This window comes from Abramis brama (assembly GCF_963993115.1).
Source record: "Abramis brama genome assembly, chromosome: 10".
In the NCBI taxonomy this organism is placed as follows: domain Eukaryota; kingdom Metazoa; phylum Chordata; class Actinopteri; order Cypriniformes; family Leuciscidae; genus Abramis; species Abramis brama.
The window spans coordinates 29125094-29145526 of record NC_139972.1 but is presented as its reverse complement, the minus strand read 5'-3'; the positions used below and the strand labels follow the sequence as shown (position 1 = coordinate 29145526).

Below are 20433 nucleotides of genomic sequence, written 5' to 3'. Positions count from 1 at the left end.
ACCTGTCTGCAGGCAGGAACATGTCATAATCACCTATAAAAAATGCAGTTCTGGATCAGCATAAGTGTATGTAATACAGTGAGCTTGATATTTAATTGTGGAACTTTCCTTACCACTTTCAAATAATGTGCATGAATGTGAATCTCTGAAAATTATTAAGTCATGCACAGATCCTTGCCATTTTGCTTTCACATTTGTGATATGGAAGATTTTAGTCAACTGCCTTTTTTTTATTTGATATAATATTATTAATCTGGAATATTAAGAATCACAATAGTAACTGGGCTACACATTTGCATTGTGAATCCCCTTTCTGTTCACATAATCCCCTTCATTGAGGCCTTGATGGCAGTCTATGGTAGCCTATATAGTCTATGGTACCAATCACGTTAGTGAAGCCTGAGTGACACATACTGTAATCGGCATGGTCATGATTGCATGATCTTCATAAAAAAATTATGATAGCCTTAAAAAAACTGCTTTAAAAAAACTGCTTTAAAAAAACTGCTTTACAGCATTGGGTCTTAATTAGTTGGAAATACCACAAAAAAAACAAAACTTTTTTTTAAAACCTAAAAGTGCCAGGTAAACTCCGAATGACACGACAGACACCACTTTCCATCAAGTTCGCGCATCTCCAATAGTGTAAAGGAAAGAGCCGCAAATAATCTTAGGGCAATGCAAACAGTTTGTGCTGTAGTTAAAGCCCGACTCCGACAAGTCGAAAATAAATGTGCGTTTCCAACAAATTAATAATGTAAACGACAATCTCACGATTCACGGGAAAAAAATATATCTCTCAGAAAGTGCACTATCGCGCTGCGCTGGACTTCCCGTATCAGCTCCGCTTATGAAGGCGCGATCTAATCCTGTTAACATGAAATAAGCCTGCTCCCGAGCAGGTTTAAGATTGCGCACCTGTTGCTATGACAGCAAGTCCAGGATGAGCTTCGAAGAACCAAACAATCCAAGATCATGCCAAATCGCCAACAATCAAATCCAGCTAACTGAGTTAGCGACGTACGAAGAACGGCCCCAGATCCGGGAGGGGAAAATACCCCGAGATGCTGCAATACTGAAACTTGCTTTTTGTTTGAAGTTTTGTTTGAAAAAGACTTTGATTTTGATTGAATTAAAGAAAGGTTAATAAAGAAAGGTTAATAAAGAAAGATAAAGAAAGAAATATGGAAACAAGATAAATAGATAAATATTGTTATCCTGAGATTTATGAATTTTTACATTTTGAAATAAATTAAACATTGCAGAAATTGTTAAAATTATCAATCATAATAATAGGAATATGCACATGTGAAATACTCTGTGATAATTGGGAAATTTTGAATCATAAAGAAACTTTTATGAGTTAGACTTTAATTATGTATTTATGTAGATGAGATATATAAAGCTGAGCAATAGAATTTAAGCAATTCACTACTTTTGAATTTAGGCAATCACTTAAAGTAATGAATAAATAATAAGATATAGGGCCCTATCTTGCACCCAGCGCAACTGACTTTGTACACCGACGCATGTATCATTCCTATTTTGCACCCGCGCAAAGCAGACTCACAGTGTGTCTACGTTCAGTAGCTTCGCTGGAAAAGTTGTTACCATTCAGATTTAATGGTATTCCACTCCTAATATATGTTCCCCATTCAGTTCATAAACTGCTATGGCAGACAAAAAGGTATAATTCTCTGGCCAGAGAGGGGTGTATGAATGTGTGTGAAAGATGGTGTTCTGAGAAACACAGAGACAAATTGTCAATCAAAACAGCTGAATCTAAATTTATAAAGTGGGCCCACAGGGTAAAATATGACCCACAGGGTAAAATATGACCCACAGGGTAAAATATGACACACATGGTCAAATATGACCCCACAGGGTAAAATATGCCCAATAAAATAACGGCCATGGATGATTTTGGCTAACTATCGTGGCCTGGGATTATTGTTTTGGCAGAAAGAAACAATGCCACACCTGCACAGCGTATAACTTTGGGAAGGCAGAGAGCAAGCAAGCTTGCCCTGTCCACCAGAGTGCGAATTACCCCACCGTAATTGGGGGGTACTGCCCCTTCACTTCTTCTATGACCATCATGGTCCACTACCATATCAATCCCCACCGTGATCGCCAAGTGCAACATGTGTTGTGCAACACACATACAAGGTCTAAACATGCGACAAACTGAAAATCAGTAGGCTACAGAATATCTCATTGTTATTATTTATCCAAAAGAGAACTGTTTTGATCAACTCCCAAAAGTTAGAAGTTAAGTGCACTGAAATACCATTCTAATTACTAGTAAAAGTAATACCTTTACAAGAAGCCTATTGCCTATTTCAGGGTTTTTCCTGGCTCAAAATGAGGCGGAGGTGGTAAAATCATAATAATGTATTTTAATAATAAGATCATTAAATTTGTATTTTTTTTGTAGATCATCATATAGCCTAATGTGTTTCCCACATTTTTTTTTTTGGTGGAGCTTGGTACCTGTAGGGGGGTCCGGGGGGGCAAGAAAATTTTGTACATTTTAAAGATAAATTCATTAATCTGGTGCACTTTGAGTCACCCAAATCCACTATTAAAAATAAATAATCCACCCGCAAACCACCCATATTCTTTGATTTAGATATCTGCATCTGATCATCACATTACAATTATTCAAATTCTCAGTGTTAAACATGATAATATGGTAACATATCACACTGAAGAAGGCTGATTTAAAATGAACATTTATTTAAATTAAAAGTTCTTCTTTTGGCAAAATTACATTTCCTTAATAGCCTAAACAGAGGCTTTACTCTCTTCAAGCTTAAATTGTCAATGTTTTATTACATCACTGTTTGAAAACACTCAGAATAATTTTTTGTACCTTTATAAAGGGCATTTTCCCCTAATTTTATTAAATGTATGCTCCATCTTTCATTTCAAATTCTTAAATTTGATAAATATATTCAATTAAAATAATTAGACACCTGACCTTGTAAAATTAAATAATTTACATTGAAAAATTATAACTGTATTAAATTAGATTATTTTAAATATTTTTGAATATACAAATAAGGAATGTTGAAAAGAATGATACTTTATGAAACTTTCGTTTTGTCATTCAGCGTTGACACTTGCTTGGGAAGTTGAAGTCGTTCTCTATCTTCGTTGCTTCTAGCCACGGTGGTTAAAAATGGTACAGTCCACAATAGGGGTGTCTGAAATCGCTTTACATTAAAATGTTCCTACAGTGAAAATAGGAGTTGACTTGTATTGTAACTGTAATTATATTTTTTCACAATATCAGAAAAATTATCTGACCCCCCCCAAAACTGATATTTCTGTCCCATTGGGGGGTATAGTACCCCCCCAGTACCCCCTGTAATTCGAACTATGCTGTCCACCCCATATTTAACTTTTTCCTTTTACAGGATGTCATGATGGACCTCATCGAACAGAACTGGTTCTGTTCCAAATGTATAAAATATTGTCTTGTTACTGTTTAACATGAAATTTCACAGGTCTCATCAAAAAAGGACGACCGGCCAGACAAGCAGATTATGTTGTCACTAACAAAAATACTTAAGGTCTCCATTCACAGGTTGTTCTAATGGTTCACTCCACAAACAAGGTCCAGTGGAGTGCGGTTGTGATCTGAGGAAAATCTTGCAAGTTGCAACTATCAGCCAGGTTGGAGAGCGTGACACCTCCGTCCAAGCATCTCGACTTAAACTATGCCAACAGCAACACAAACACCAACGCACAGCGTCAAGTGGGGGATCAAAGACGTGCTAGAAACGTACCTCCCTTGCCAACGAGGGAAAGCCCATTGCAACGGTTCGCAAAGAGTCACCCTGGTGAAGATGGAACGTCCATGGGCAACGAGATGATCAACACACCTGGGAGAAAGATGTGGACCAACTAATGGTTTAAGCTTATTTGTGTGATTTTTATTGATGTTTTATTTGGTTCAATCAAACTGTACGACTGAGAATTGATATAGATCTCATGATTTGAACAAATACTGATTAATTTGAAAATATTTCAGGTATGTGTAAACTGAGAAGAGGAAAATATCTTAATTCTATAGAGTATAGGGACTCTAAATTGGTACATTACTGAAAAAATAATAATAGTCTAGGAACTATTTTTGAAGAAACTTGAGGGTTTTAGAACCATAATTCAGATATCATAGATGCTAAAAAAATGTAATAGTTGTTCTCTAATAAGAGAGGATAAGTTACTTTGCCGGACTAGGTCCGAATAGATAATTGGGTAAACTTCTATAGCGATGAATGAATGACTAAATTAAATATTTTTGTTTTGTTAAAATAGCAAAAGAAAAACTTTCGAAAGGGGATTGATTTTGGGAAACATATTTAATTTCTGGATTATTATTAGTTAAAGAAGTTACCAGTGTGATTATTGAAATGTTCCTTTCATGTATTGTCTAATGACTGTATTTTGATATCTGAGAGGTGACTGCGGGTCTAGTCTATCTAGGAATACAGTAACAGTGCTTGCTTATTTAGCCCGGCTTCCAGAGATGAGGTATGGACTTGCTTTGTTGAGAAAGGTCTTCAACGTGTTAAAAAAAAAAAAAAAAAATGATGTAGGGGGCACAAATTTAAGAGACCAAGAGAAATGTAACTCAAACATGTTAAATTTAAACTAAAACGAATCTAAACGGTTAAGACATTTCAGTGAAATAGAATATTTGCTCATAAAGCAAAATTCTAAAAAACTTTCTTAATTCAGAATGAAGTTACAGATTTAATGATCTGGATCAATGGATCCATTATGAACTATTCCACATTGCCAACAAATAGAGGCAGGCCATGATGTCCATCAGTTAATTCTGGAAAAATAGGATTGTAGGAAGATAAGTAATTAATGATTAAATGGCATATCAGCAGCTAAACCTATTATCATGGCAACAGCTGGGTGAGAGTTAATTTTAAAATAATGACATTGTTTGAAACAAAATAATAAAATTATTGATATTTGTGTTAAGGATAAAAATGAAAGATTAAAGGTTGTTTTTTTTTGTGTTTTTTTTGGTTAGATTTTATTACACAGATCCTTAAATAGATCTGACTAAGTAAAACAATCACCTACTTGGATTAAAAGCTAGTAAAATATGGTTAATAAAATTGGTCCAGCAGCAGTATCAACCTGTTAAAGGCCCAATAGATAAATGTGATTTGAAATTTAGCAAAGGATAATGAAACTTGACTCAAAGTTAAAAGGCAATATACTATGGTATGTTTAGTTTTTACTGAAAATAGAATTAGATTGCTTGAAGATAGAATGTTGATAAGGAGATGAAGATGGTATGTATATGTAGTAACATTGGAAATAGGTGGTATTTTAATTACAACTTAGGATGCTGATTGAAGGAATATCTTACAGGTATTATAAAGTAGATGATGAAACATGGAAATGATTAGAGATATCAGGTGGTATTAAAGTCACTGACTTATAATGGGATGATTTGGTAAAGAGCAGGTAAATCATGCAGGTATGGAAAATTGATTAGAAGAATTTAATATTAATATTGGTTGTGTTTGATTACGACAAGAGAGGGGAACTGTCGTATACATTTTAAACTGTGTATTATTAAACTAACCATGTTTCTAACATCTAACCTTATTTAACATCTAACATGGGAACAGGATGTACTGTGACGAAACCAATGGAAAACTTTTTACTTTGACTGTGTGCGTATGTATGTAAAAATAACATAGTTTGGGAAATGAAACTAGACAGTCTGTTAGAATCTTGTGATTAACAGATGAAGTCACCATTAAAACAAAGTTTGCTTTACCTAGTAACAGAGGGGTTTACATATGAAGAACCAATCAAATAGTGGGGAAATTATGTAATGCAGCATACATTTATGCCATACCTCTATACATAAAAACTGTTGTATTCTTGTTTACGGTGGGATTTCTCAATGGAATTTGTCTGAGATCCTCCGACCTTGATTCTTCTTGGGAGAGTTTCTCTGAGAACTGCTCGAAGACTCTCCCGGCCGTTAATAAAGCATTTAGAGGACATTTGCTGATGTCTGTCTGTTCATTTCTGCTGCGCAGCAGGTCAGTTTAGGGAAGCAAGTAAGTTAGGGTAAGAGACTCGGCCAGTTGTCGACTGAAGACGCAAAGAGCTTGAGTATAAAGGTTATTAAGTGTCGATTTGTAGACGCTCTGTGTCGATGAGTAGACGCAACAGTTTTATTTATTAAGTGTTGATTAGTAGACGCTCTGTGTCGATGAGTAGATGCAACAGTTTTATTCTAGATAGTCAGGTTTAGGGAAAAAATCCACTACATCACCCAGATCGTTGGTCTGATTTGTTGAAGGACTATCCAGTTGTGTACAGAGTCATTTGAACTATGCCTGTTGATCACGCCTCTTATAGTAGAAAATTCAGAGCAGACTCCCCAGACTAATGTTCAATCTTAAAAGATTGAGCTTCGTCTGGTGATAGCCATACTACCCACGTATTGCATCTATTACTCAGTGCTTGCAGAGAACCTTGCCTTCTTTCCTTTAGTGAAGGCAAATGGGGATGGACAATTAAAAAAAAAATGAAAAGCACCCTTCTGATAATGCTGACATTGATTATACATTTGTAGTCTACAGCATAATCACCTGACCTTGGATTTGATGCTATCTTGTGCCTCAACTCCTGCTCCCTGATTACTGCTTAATCAGGTAATCATTCATATTCCTGAATCACTATTAAATAGCTGTTCCCACTGAAACCATCACAAAAAAAAACTACATCTTTGGCCTGTTGCATTAAGCCAATTTCAGTTGCTACCCAGGTAAGTTTGAGATTAGTTTGAGCAAACTGTGTTTTTTTTTTTTCAGGCTCATGAAGATGGATTTGTTTTTAGCAGGTTTCATTGCCATGATAACTTAGGCTACTCTATATGGCTAATTTATGTCAGCTAAATAAAACAGTGTGTGCCAAATATTTATGTATTACTTGTAAGAGCAGATGCCACGTAAATTAATATTTAATACGATAACTTATTGTGGCGAGGGGGGCGTGGTTTTGCTGAGTCTGTAGCGGGAGAGAGAGGACGGAGCGGAGCGGAGCGTCAAGTGCAGATGATGAACACCTGTGTCTGATTTCAGTAATTGGCGTGGAGAGACCGGATATAAGCCGGAGTGGGACAGAGAGAGAGGGAGAGAGACGGAGTGGGACAGAGAGAGAGGGAGAGAGACGGGCTGGGACCTCGTGGACGCTGCTGAACCTGTAAGAGTCATCGAGAGAATATTCTGAGTTATTGCGATTTGTGGCTGTGCTTGTGCACGGTGAACGCGCTCTGTGCGCACCTTTTGTTTTGTTTATGAGAAACGTGAATAAAGCGAGTGTCCCAGCTCGATCCCTGTCTTCTTCCTTCCCTATTATATCTGAACTGAACCTCATCACACTTATTATTTGACAGCATGCAAATGTATGTGTACACAAGAAACCTCTATCTACGCTCTGCCCCGGTATACAGTTTGTGTCGGGCCATTTATGTCTGGCTGTTTATTGAGAAAGAGATTAAATGTAGTTGCAATTAACTCTGTAATAATTCGTACAACTGTATCAGATGACTATTATTCTGTTGTGCAGAGCTGAGTAAGAACTGATGACAGCACGGCTTGATATTTGATTGACCAATCAGCGGAAAGGGGCATTTTATTCCCGCCCATGTAGAGATCATGTAGAATATTCAAGCGGATATTTGGCGCATTAGAAAAAAGTGTGATGAAAACAAAAGTAAAAATATGAAAAAATGTCACGAGAATGGTCGAATATTTGATAAATGAACGATTTCTTAGTTTTTCCATTTAGAAGAGAAAAATGAGAAAACAAATTTTCCGAAGGTACACGGACCATAAGCATACTGAAGATTCTGTCTCAACAACAGGGCTGAATAAAGATAAAAAAAAAAATAATAATAACAGTAGCTACTGAGGGGACTCTTTCAGTAACTAAAGATAAGTAACACACAACAGCTTTTGACTGTTTGAATTTGTCAAATTTAATGATAAAACCATCTTTGGTGCTATATAAGCAGTTTTGTTTACAATTTAGACACCAAAAGTTACAAACATTACTGCTATGTTCATAATACAGTGAAAATTACAATAATAATTGATTGATTAAAGACATGAAACATACAAATTTAAGAGCTAATACTTCACAAAATTCCAAACAAGTCAAAGTTAAAAGCAATTAATGACATATTTTGTTAAAACAAATACATTTTTTAAACATTTAATAGGCTTTTTTCCTGTAAACTTTTTTTTCCCGTTGCTCCTGAACCATGTAAAGTCCTTGTAAAAGGTGCTTTAAGATTTTTAGGTAGATCTAACAGTAATATTCAGGTAGGAACTATACAGAAATTGAATAAACTAATCAAATGTAAAATAACCCTGAACAGTCTTCACTATATAATTTAAATACAGATTAATCATTATTAAAGCTACAAATGTTATTCAGTCTAGAGCAGTGTGTGATTTTCCCTTTTTTGTTTGTTGGATTAACATTTATGACAGACTTCAGCTTGTTTATTAGGCTGCTGTCACTTTAAGACATGACGCAAATCTGACACATCCTAATTTCTCCTAAATAAACTCTTTACGGTCATTTAAGAAAATTGGCTTTTTAACGTAATTTTGTGTGTTTTGTTGGTTCAGGTTTGCAAAAGAGAATTCAAATGCGGCTTTCTGTGTTACGCATTTAGGGTTGTTTACAGAGAGCCACTTCACAGAACAGTACCGAATTGAGTTTTCTTATTGTGCTTGAATGGTTTAAAAGCACTTGAATGAATGAGAGCGCGATCATATACTATAATGCTAGCCAAAGCATGCCAGAAAAAAAAGGATGCTACATTAATTGCGTTATTGGCTACTTTGAAAGTGTTAAACATAAAAAAAGTATAATAATATAAATCACAATAGTTAACATGTTAATTTGTGACAGAATATATATATATATATGTGTGTGTGTGTGTGTGTGTGTGAATGTGTGTGTTTGTGTACAATAGTTCTTATATTTTATTTTACAACAATCATCACACAATCTGTAAAACAACTGATCTGAGTTTTTTAGATGACTTTCCTTATTGGATTGATTACTACTGAGAAACAGGGAGAAAATACATTTTGTGAGAAAAGTACAACATTGCATCAGAACAGGCTTTGCAGATTAATGTAAAATTATTCATTGATACATGTACTTTTATCTATTTATTGTCCAAAACATTATGCAATACAGATAGTATCCAATCCATTCCTGCTGATAATGAAGTATATATTCATAAAACAACCCTATACCTAAATATAACTAAAATCCAATTAAAATAACAGATTCAGTAAATTTCCATTAGAGGATTTGTTTTGTCCTGGTTTATTGCAGAAGAGCGCATTAGAAGCTTTTGGGTACTTGCCCCTGCTCTCTGCCACCTGTACCACTGCTGCCTTCACCTGAACGAAACCTGGTGATCACACACACACACACACGAAAGTCAAGGATTTAATTAAGTTAATTCATAACTGATAGAGGTCGATGAATTATTCAATGTAGATGTTAAAAAATAGACTCAAAAGTTTAGTAATTACCTGCGAGACATTCTTGATAGTCTACTCCACATTCTAAAACAAAAAAACATTTAACATTTGAGATTATCATCCTTATAAAACAGTTATGATGACTTTGTACTTTCAATTACATTGTTTACTTAATGGGTTATTGTTATTTTTTAACATATATACCGCATGTAGGCCTATGCAAATAAGTAGTAAACCAGGGTTTAAGAATTTATAGTGTGATATCAGATTATAAATAACCAGGATTAATTGTTAACTCTGAGCAAAGTATGAGCAGTGTGAAACATAAAATAAAATAACCCAGGATCCCGTTTACTTGGGGTTTAGAATTACCCAGGGTGAACTATAGCCACTTTCTATCTTTATTGACCTCTATCTTTCACACTGGGTAGAACTTAGTTATAGGAACTAGCCACCAGGGTGGTTCCCTGGGGAATGTTCCCTTAGGGCCATTTTCCTAGTTGCATTTGCACCACCAGTAGGAACTCTGAAGTGAAGTATGCCACGCTTGTTGTGACTTTTATTATATTTATTTTTTGATATAACGGCGCAGTGAACATTTATTTTGATGGCACTGAGAACACCAGAGCCTGAGCACATAGTGCTTCTATTCTCCGTATTCATTAGTTTACAATCTGTTTAACAGTCCTGTGACTGTCTAATATGTTATTAAATAGAACTGTTATACAAAGAAGTAGACAGTATATGAAAAAGTATTAGCATTTGCGTGTGGTTGATGTCCAATGTCGCTAGCTGACCAGAAATACATAATCCTGTTCCTCTTGGTCCCCTCAAAGTTGCATTGGATTTTCTCCTTAGCATAAAGGTTGAGAGGTCCATCTATCACTCTTTTCCATGTTTGTAGAGGTAGTTTGTGGAGTAAATATATTGGCAATAATCTGTGTGTGAACATGGCTTCTTTTATTTTTAAATGGTGGGTGTTGGTGTTTCGCGTGCATTCGGCCAATCAGCGTACACTAACGTCACTGGTAGTTCTTACTGTGCTGGGTTAGACCCTACTCTGAAGTAGAAGCTAATTTAGTTCCCTCAAAAGGCGTTCCTAGAACTAAAATCGTTCACAGTTCCTGTGGTGCAAACACGCCAAAAAGCAGGTACTTCCGACATTAGTTTTATGAAAAGAACTATGCACTATGAAACGGTTCATCCGGTGTGAAAGCCCCTTATTTCAAGTGTAAGAGCCCTTAAATGATTAATTTGAGGCATTATCAATGATTCCACCAAATATGCCCCTTAGTGTAACTACTCGATCAATATAGAGATTATGTCTGTTCCCCGAACTAGGAAATACAAAAAATTGAATTGATGTTCAACAATTAAAAAACTGATGTAATACAAATGAACAAATTATAAAGCTTGGTTTGTTGAATATTAGATCCCTTTCTACAAAAGCACTTTTTGTAAGTGATATGATCATGACCTAGATGTATTCATGACCTAGCTAAAATCAGATGATTACATTACTTTAAATTAGTTTACCCCCCAAGATAACTGTTATAAACATGAGTCTTGTCCGAATGGCAAAGGGGGAGGTGTTGCTGTATTTTAAAGTAATATTTCCATTATTACTTTACTGGGGTTCAAGTATAATTCTTTTGAAGTGATGGTGCTTTATGTAACGTTATATAATATAAGTGATTAGTCCCGTTTGAAATTTGTACTGGATACTTTGGGGCTTTGAAGCAGATCATTTTATATGGTAATTTTTGATGGTCTCTGTAGCCCAACAGGAAGTTGGCTATAATGAGTTAGACATATAGATATATAAGCATATAAGCATATTTTATTCATTTTTTTTATTATTATTAAAGCAGTATGTATAAGTTAAAATAGGCAGATTAGTGCTATCTGGTTGGAAAAAAAAGAAAAAAAGAATGTAATTTAATAGATATTATAACCACTAGATGGCATATGCTAATTTTTAAACAGGGTTGAGCAAACTCTTATTGTTGCAGCAAAACTGTTTAGATATAATGACTTCCTTTGCATTTGGATATATATTCAGACATGTTAATTTTTTGTCAGTTTTGTCATCTCAGTGTTTTTGTGTGTCTATTTTACTTTCATTGCTGTGTAGTGTTGCCTGCATTACAGGATAATACATCTCTCAGTATCTTTCCCCCAGTTTGAATGAGAAAATAATGGTATAACAAATTCATTTATAGTGCATTTATAACATATAGTAAATTATAAAAAAAATAGTTTAAGATAAATACATCTGGACTTACAAAGTGTGTGTGTGTGTGTGTGTGTGTGTGTGTGTGTGTGTGTGTGTGTGTGTGTGTGTGTGTGTGTGTGTGTGTGTGTGTGTGTGTGTGTTTGCGCGTATGTGTGTGTGTGTGTGTGTGTGAGAGAGAGAGAGAGAGAGAGAGAGAGAGTCTATTTTACACTCTTGCTGGTTTAGAGTTTAAATCATTCATTGCTGTCTGCAGTTGTCCGCATTACAGCATAAGAAATTATCTTTTAATATCAGTTTGAATAACAAATCAAAGGCATATAACCAGATAATATGTGGTGCCCTGATAGGATAGTTTTATATAATTACTTTATTTATAAGGGTTAATAAAATATAAAATGACTTTAACATAAATACTTCTGAAAGTACAAAATTTTGGGATGCAAATGATACATTTACAATCACTTAAAACTGAACTATGACATCCTGTCACATGCAGTTCATCTAAATGTAAATGATCTCATGGATGTGGCTGTTGTGGTTCACGGTCATAGTGTCACCAGCTGGCTGCAGTAAATGTGGAGTATTCAAATGTCTTTTTTACATTTAGCTGCTTTAAATGCATATTGCCCGTTGTTCACAGTTGCCTTGAAGTTACCCGAAAGATTAAAGTTCTGAAAGATTAATGTTTAATCACGTTTTAAAATAACGTACACCTATACACTAAACCCTAAACCTACCTGAAAGTGCTAACAAAAGCAAATGCGACATAAAAACGTAATCATAACCATTGCAATTTTGCTTGTTTTTGAACTTTGAGCTCTTGTATCATGTCTTGTCTTTCACAGGATTCGTACTTGAGCTCTCCGCATCACAAGTACAATTCTGCAGTGGTGGAAAGAGTACTAAAAAATTTGAGTAAGAGTAAATAAGTAGTTTGCTAAAAAACTACTAAAGTAAGTACGTTACAAAGTACTTTAGTATTATTTTTCTATTTTTACCCAAAATGGGGAGATGATAACGATATGGAGCGCTAAACACTCTCATGTCATCTGTTTCATTCATACTGGGAGCCCAGCACGGATTCATCCCTCGCACAGAAAGTCCACAAGTCAGATTCATAGGAGTATTAAACTTATGACGTTTCAGGAAATGCCTTATATGGATATAATAACATGCAAATAGAGACGTTTTGACTGATGAAACATGAAGACAAACACATGATAGCGATAATATATCTGTGTTCATCAAGCTATCTCAGGTATTTTCATAATGATGTATGTCTTTTAAAGGGATAGTTCACCCAAAAAGGAAAATTAGCCCATGAGAAAATTTGAAGCCCAAAAAAGTGCATCCATCCATGATAAAAGTGCTCCACTTTTACTCCAAGGGGTTAATAAAGGCCTTCTGAAGTGATGTCATGCATTTGTGTAAGGAAAATACCCATATTTAAAGGTCCCGTTCTTCGTGATCCCATGTTTCAAACTTTAGTGTGTAATGTTGCTGTTAGAGCATAAATAATATCTGTAAAATTATAAAGCTCAAAGTTCAATGCCAAGCGAGATATTTTATTTAACAGAAGTCGCCTACATCGAATGGCCCGTTTGGACTACATCCCTCTACTTCCTTTTTTAATGACGTCACTAGAACAGTTTTTTGACTATCCTCCGCCCACAGGAATGCTCCCTCAACTCTACCGAAATTTGTTTATGTACTTGCGCACTTCTTATAACTTACTGTGTTTACTCAGCTCTTACGGTGATTTTCTGAAGTAAAACTGACTTTATTAATAAACTTTATTAAACTCATCAGTATATGTTTGATCATCATTCAGACAGCAGACTTGTAGGCTATTAATAAATAATGGATACATACAAGCAGATGACAAATACGTTATAATAACCGTAATTAAACTACTAAACTATACCTGTTCCATCTCCATACAGCACTCTGACTCTGTAGGCATTATTGTCCGACTCGAAATGAACACCGTTACTGAGAGTTTCTGATATTATCATCATTCCGTGAGATGAAATTGTCCTGACAGACTGAGCGCGAGCTCATGAAGCTCCGCCCCCTGGGTCGTCCAGCAGCAGCTTATTTGCATTTAAAGTGCACACACTAAAACAGCGCGTTTTTCTGTGCCCCAAAAAATGACAATTTAAACATGCTGTAAAAAATCAGAGACTTATTTTACATCTTGTGAAAAGGGGCATAATACGGGACCTTTAAAACTTTATAAACTATAATCACTAGCTTAATCTGCCAGACGGCCGTACACATCGATTTACAGTCGAAGAGTAACCCCTGACCCGACGCACAATGTAATGATGAACGTGGAAGCTCAGAAGTAAGAGCAAAACAAAACCCTGGTCGCGGATTAGCAATTTTAAAGAGAAATGTCGGATTTCTATATAAGAGAAGTTTCAGTTTGTTGCACTGCCCTGCCCTATTTGTTTAAACCGCGAGAGGCGTCTAAGCTTACGATACTCCTACATCCTACGTCATACACGTGTCACGGGTTACTCTTGCGGCGCAAGTCAATTTGCGTAGTATGCGTATGGTCGTCTGGCGGAAGCTAGTTATTTTAGATTATAAAGTTTTAAATATGGGTATATTTCTTACAAAAACCCATGGCTTCGCTTTCGAAGGCCTTTATCAACCCACTGGAGCCGTATGGAGTATTTTTTTTTTAATCATGAATGGATGCTTTTTTGGGTTTTCATTTTTTCCAGCCATTCACTGCCATTATAAAGCTTGGAAGAGCCAGGACATTTTTTAATAACTCCGATTGTATTCGTCTGAAAGAATAATGTCATGTACACCTAGGAGGACTTGAGGGTGAGTAAATCATGGGCTAATTTTCTTTTTTGGGTGAACTAACCCTTTAATGCAATGCTAATCAACATACCCTGTATGATAGAATTTAATAAAATATATTCTCACTCTGTGTTAAGAAGCAACATGAAACCACAATTTCAAACACGATGGACATGTTTTGTGATTTTGGAGCAAAACATGATATTAAACTCATAAATTGTAGTGTTTGACGGTATGCTAAACAAACATACTAACTTTCACTGTTATCAAGAGCAATTGCTTTATTACTAATTTTGAAAAGTAAGATCATTTGAATGTTTTCATTTGAATAATTTCATAATTGAAAGCAAAGAGGGTTAAGTGAGAGGTCCGATAAAACTTAAAAAAGAGATTTACAACATTATGAATAAAAAAGTGCCAGTAAAAAAAATGAAAATAAGTGGGGTACAGTTAACTTGTTAAATGAAATGCTCTTTTTTTCATCCTACCGAAAATGTGATGGGAGCCCACTATTGCTATAGGTAAGAACTACACTTTTACTTACATCTTATTGACAGATAAATCATGCGACCTTATTTCACTGTTATTGAGGTTTTTTTTTTTTTAGCTTTGTACAAAGTCTGCTTCGTACATTTAGTTTAACTGTATTGTTAAAGAGGGCGAGCTTTACCATTCAATTGAACTGTGTCCATGTTCTCAAGACACACATTGTTTTTGCTCCATCCATGCAATAACTGCGTCCATGTTATGAGCCATTTACTTCAACTTAAATCAAAATTTAAATATTTATAGTGGTTTGCTCGTCCGTCATGTCACTCTCTGTGAAAAATGTTGCAAGCGGAGTGATACAAATCGTGGAACGGTTCCAGTGCTGACACATATCACACGGCTGGAAAAGGCTCTCATTAGATTTGAGAACCAGAACAAACTGGTGCATCTATATATATTTATTATGCTAAAAGTTTTTGAGAACACTAGTATTGATAGCCTAACTCAAAATTCACGGACTCAAAGCCAACTATATTAAAATCAGACTGAGGCACTATAATGTTCCACTCACCCATTGTCGTTTCTGGATTGGAGTTCTGCAATGCGATTCCTGTGAAAGATTTGAGTGATTTAAAACAAATTATTATAGAAAGATATTAGAATGTTGTAATGCAGTGTTTCTCAACTCCAGTCTTCGGGAGCCAACTACAAGAATGCTTTAAATGTCTTACTAATTAAAACACCTGATTCAACTCATCAGCTTCTTGGTGTGTTAAACAGGGAGACATCTAAATCATTCTGGCATGTGGGTCCCGAGGACTGGAGTTGAGTAATACTGTCATAATGCATTCTCAAATGCTCACAGATAAGTGCAGTGTTTATAGGAATATACAGTATATATAAATATCAGTCCTGCACCAATTTGTACATGAAAAGTATTTTCTGGGTGCATAAATTCAGTTTTCAAAACATGAAAAAAAAAAAAGAAGAAGAAGAAGAAGAAGAAAGAAACCGCACACCAAACAAATTCAAAGTTAAGAAATTATGTATTTTACTGAAGACTCTCATTTAAAGTGAAAACAGAATACCGAAGAGAATTAACAAAAAAGTGAATGTGCACAAAAAGAAGTTCGTCTTGGACTATCTTTACTGCTTAAATCTTAACAACATTAGACAACTACTTCTTTTGTCTCTTAATATGAGAATCTTCATGAATTTATTTGGTGTGCTGTTTCCTTTTTTGTGTGCATTTTAAAAGAAACCAATGGTACATCAAATAAAGGAATTTCCAAAAATATCAATTTTTTTTAGGAATACATTCCTCATAGTCAGTGATATTGTGCTTAAATCAGATCCAGACTCACTTGTATCTCTTGACAACGAAGAAACACAGTAATCCAACCAAAAGAGCAGCTCCAAGACCAGAGATGGTTGGTATGAGAATGTGGCTGAGAGTTGCTTGTTCTGGTAAAAAAACAAATCACTTAATTACAAAAAATGTTATCACTTATAGCAATACACAGTATAGTTTTATTGTTATACCTTTCACAGTGATTTGGTGAGTGGCTTGCATTTCACCCTCAACACTCCCGTGGTACTTGACTGTGCATGCGACAGAGGAGTGATCATCCTCTTTTGTTGGGGTGAAGGTAAGGATTGACTCTGCTTCCCAATTTCCATGACCAATGTCCTTGTAGCTCATGATGGTTGTTCCAGTGTGGTTCCAGCTGAGAGTGGGCTGATGGGACGGACAGGTGTGACGGACGGAGCATTTGAAGATTACAGGTTGACCTTCTTCAACAGACGTCTTAGCCAGCAACTCTGGTTTTGATGCTTTCTCTGTACATATATTTTGAATGACAGAACACATATTTCCCATAGTAAAAACTAGCTTATTTACTAATTATTTTGTCACAAAAACATAATTTGGAATCTTTCCTTTTTTTTTTTTCTTTTTTTTTTGCATGCTTTCTTGTTTTGTATCCTATAGGGGTTGTAAATTACAGGTTGACAGCTCAAATGCACACTTACCAATCATTTTAATTGTCACACAGTTATCCACAAAGGAGAACTTGTCTATTTTAGACGTCTCTAATTCCACCCTGAAACAGTACGGGCCGTTGTCATGGTTTCTGACTCCATCAATCTCCAAGGAGCAGTTTAAATCACCCAGTGAACCAATCAGTCTTGTACGACCCTTGAAACTGTCTAGAACCTTTGTAGGATCATTGTTATAGATGTAATCCTCCCATTTGTCCTTCATGTGCCACATGCCTTTAATACGACTGGAGGGCTGTTCTTGAGCAGGGTATTTGAATGTACAGGGCAACACGACACAAGATGAGACCAGAGCATCCATTTTAGACTCTACCTCCACCTTCCAAACATCACCAAACACGACAGCACAAAGAACTGCAAAATAATTAATGATAAAATCATTTAAATTAACAATTACATTTTTAATAGAAATCTTTTTTTTTTTTCTTTTTTTTTTATAATCACACAAAAATATGTTTATTGATAATGTGTGGAAATAATGCTTTAAATAATACCCTGAAGCCAGCAGAGAAGAGCTCGTGCCCGTACACCCATGCTGAACTGGACTCTAGAAACTGAAAAGGAAAAACACAGTAAACAAAAAAATATATAATTTAGTGATCATATTGATGCAATAGAATCAGTTGATGAGGTTGTTGGACAATGATATTGTGTCTATAAAGGAATAACAAATGTAATGATTACTTGAATCAAATACAAAGAGAATATGCGATTTCATAAGTCAGGTAGTCAAGACAGAAGAGAAGCATGCACAAGTCTAACAAGCCTGTGCTTACTAGGTCATTAGCAATAGTGGACAAAGAGAAAAAAGTTACAGATAGATATGGGTCTCGCTTAGGAGATCAAGCGTGACTTAAAAAAAAGTTATTGGGGTTAATACATTTCTGTTCTCTAGAAATATGCAAGTGAGTAAATTATACTTTAAGAGTGAAAGGACCTTTACATCTGCAAAATAAAATAAAAAATAATAATTTGATACATGATTCTAATATGAATCATACACTAAAACATCTTGCAATAATCAATAAGCAATCAAAACATGATAAGTAATGAAAATTAAGTTTAATAGTGGAAAATAACTTCATCTGTATTTAGATCAGAATAACATTATGAAATAATACAAGGAAATAATAAATCGTTTTCAGTTGTAAGTCATTTATAAGTGGTTAGTTAATGATGAACTAATCATTTACAAAACATTCATAAATGATTAGCAAGTGATATACTAACATTTTATGTATGTTTTGTAAATTGTGTTACAAGTCATTTACAATTGATTAGTTAATGATTAACTAATCATTTACAAATCATGACTAATCATTCATAAATGATTAATTAGTGATATGTTCATTATTTTATGTATGTTTTGTAGATTCAGTTATGTCATTTACAATTGATTAGTTATTGATTAGCTAATCATTTACAAAACATGACTATGCGTTTCATAAATGTTTAATAAATGATGTTACATTTTTTTGTATGATATGCTCACAGTGGTTAGACTCCATGTGTTTCAGAGAAGACAGCTGTCTATACCCTCACCAGTCAGCACTTACACTGCAACACACACTACAGTGTTCAACACCTGTTATAGATGTGTAAATGCATGAATAAATCATTTACAACACTTTCTGCGTCCCCTAATCTAAAGTGTAAATTTATTCATCACTTGTAAATGTGTTACACTTCATTTGTAGATTACCACTTCAAGAATCAAAAAGGCATAAGATCTACGAATGTTATCTCCGAATGTATATGTAACACATTTACAAGTGATGAATAGTTTACACTTTAGAATAGGGGATGCAGAATGTGTTATAAATCATTTACAACACTTTCTGCATCCCCTAATCTAAAGTGTAAACTATTCATCACTTGTAAATATGTTACACTTACCTGTTACAAATGATCTGTACGTGTATTCAAGGCATTTACAACACTTTCTGCACCCTCTAATTGCTACATACATACATACAATTTTTTTTTTACATTATTTATTAAACCTTTATGAAACGCATATTCATGTTTTGTATATGATTAGTTAATCATTTACTAATCAATTGTAAATGACTTATAACTGAATCTACAAAACATACATACAATAATTAACATATCACTTATTAATCATTTATGAACGCATAGTCATGTTTCGTAAATAATTAGTTAATCATTTACTAATCACTAGTAAATGACTTGTAACGGAATTTACAAAACATACATAAAATGTTAGTATATCACTTGCTACTCATTTATGAATGTTCTGTAAATGATTAGTTCATCATTAACTAACCACTTATAAATGACTAACAACTGAATGTTATTATAAAGTGTTACCCTTATGATCAGGAATATTTTTCATTTATTTTAAAATGATAATAATTTATCAAAAATAAAGGGAGCCTACCTTATTTTTCACTGTGTGACTGGTGTGCCTTTACTGACTGAAAGACTGACTGAATTCTGATGCAAACCAGAGATATATACGCCGCCAAAAAACAAAACAAACAAACAAAAAAAAAAAACAGGAAGTATAAGTGTGACATTTCTGAGAATTCAGACCTTAATTTAATTTCTCCTTTTTTCATGCATCCCTTGATTGCTGAGCATCAGAGCGAAGTTCAAGATAATGCATGTTTATGACTTTATCAAAAACAAACAGCAACTTGCATCTTTAGGTGGGTTCACCAACTAAGCAGAATATCTCCAGCTGCTTTACTAGACCTCCCATCAAGATATCAATTGTATCTGGCATCTAGAACCAGTCAACACTGAATCTTCTCTGACATTCAAACCCAATCATGTTAAGTCCTCTGGCAGTCCAAGAGACAGAGAAACAGCAGGAATCAGGAGATGAAGTGGTAAAAATGAGCAGACTTTGTCTGACCAGAACAGATTTAACAAGTTATCTTATACAATGGAAAATTACTATTCAAAACATTGGCTTGTGATGTTAAAAACCTTAAAATGGAGAGAACTAAGTAAAAAAAAAAATTTTTTTTTAAAAGTACAATATAGATTTACTCTGTTTGCTCTCTTGAAGCCGCACACACATAGGCTTGCTATTATGGAACTCAAGTGAGATTACATTCTTAGATCATTCACTACAGAGAGCATAATTGGACATTTGGAAAGTAAGATCTTCAGTTGATAGGGGGCAGTGGGTTAGTGCACACATTCTGATATAAAGGACTCATGTATGTGGTCGCCTCAAGGATCTTAAGGGCTCAGGTTCGCACTAAAGGTTCAAGGGGTGACAGTTTGAAATTA

The 20433-nt window shown here is 34.8% G+C and overlaps 1 protein-coding gene across 1 annotated transcript; it reads right to left on the bottom strand.

Moving 5' to 3' along the window:
* Nucleotides 1-8010: 8010 nt before the first annotated feature.
* On the bottom strand, nt 8011-19121 carry LOC311090977 (sialic acid-binding Ig-like lectin 14). The gene is made up of 8 exons (XM_084126652.1): nt 19063-19121; nt 17661-17720; nt 17140-17520; nt 16651-16947; nt 16473-16572; nt 15680-15718; nt 9618-9650; nt 8011-9493 (listed from the first exon to the last, which is right to left on the bottom strand). The coding sequence occupies exons 2-8, from the start codon at nt 17698-17700 to the stop codon at nt 9424-9426; spliced, it is 960 nt and encodes a 319-aa protein (XP_083982778.1). The 5' UTR covers nt 17701-17720; nt 19063-19121; the 3' UTR covers nt 8011-9423.
* Nucleotides 19122-20433: the final 1312 nt, after the last annotated feature.

Bases quoted from the DNA above. Each gene is read 5' to 3' on its own strand.
- LOC311090977 (XM_084126652.1), bottom strand. From the start codon at position 17,700: ATGGGTGTACGGGCACGAGCTCTTCTCTGCTGGCTTCAGG. The intron at 17,521-17,660 runs GTATTATTTAAA...ATTATTTTGCAG, and splicing joins TCTTCTCTGCTGGCTTCAGG to TTCTTTGTGCTGTCGTGTTT. The intron at 15,719-16,472 runs GTGAGTCTGGAT...AATCTTTCACAG, and splicing joins TTCGTTGTCAAGAGATACAA to GAATCGCATTGCAGAACTCC.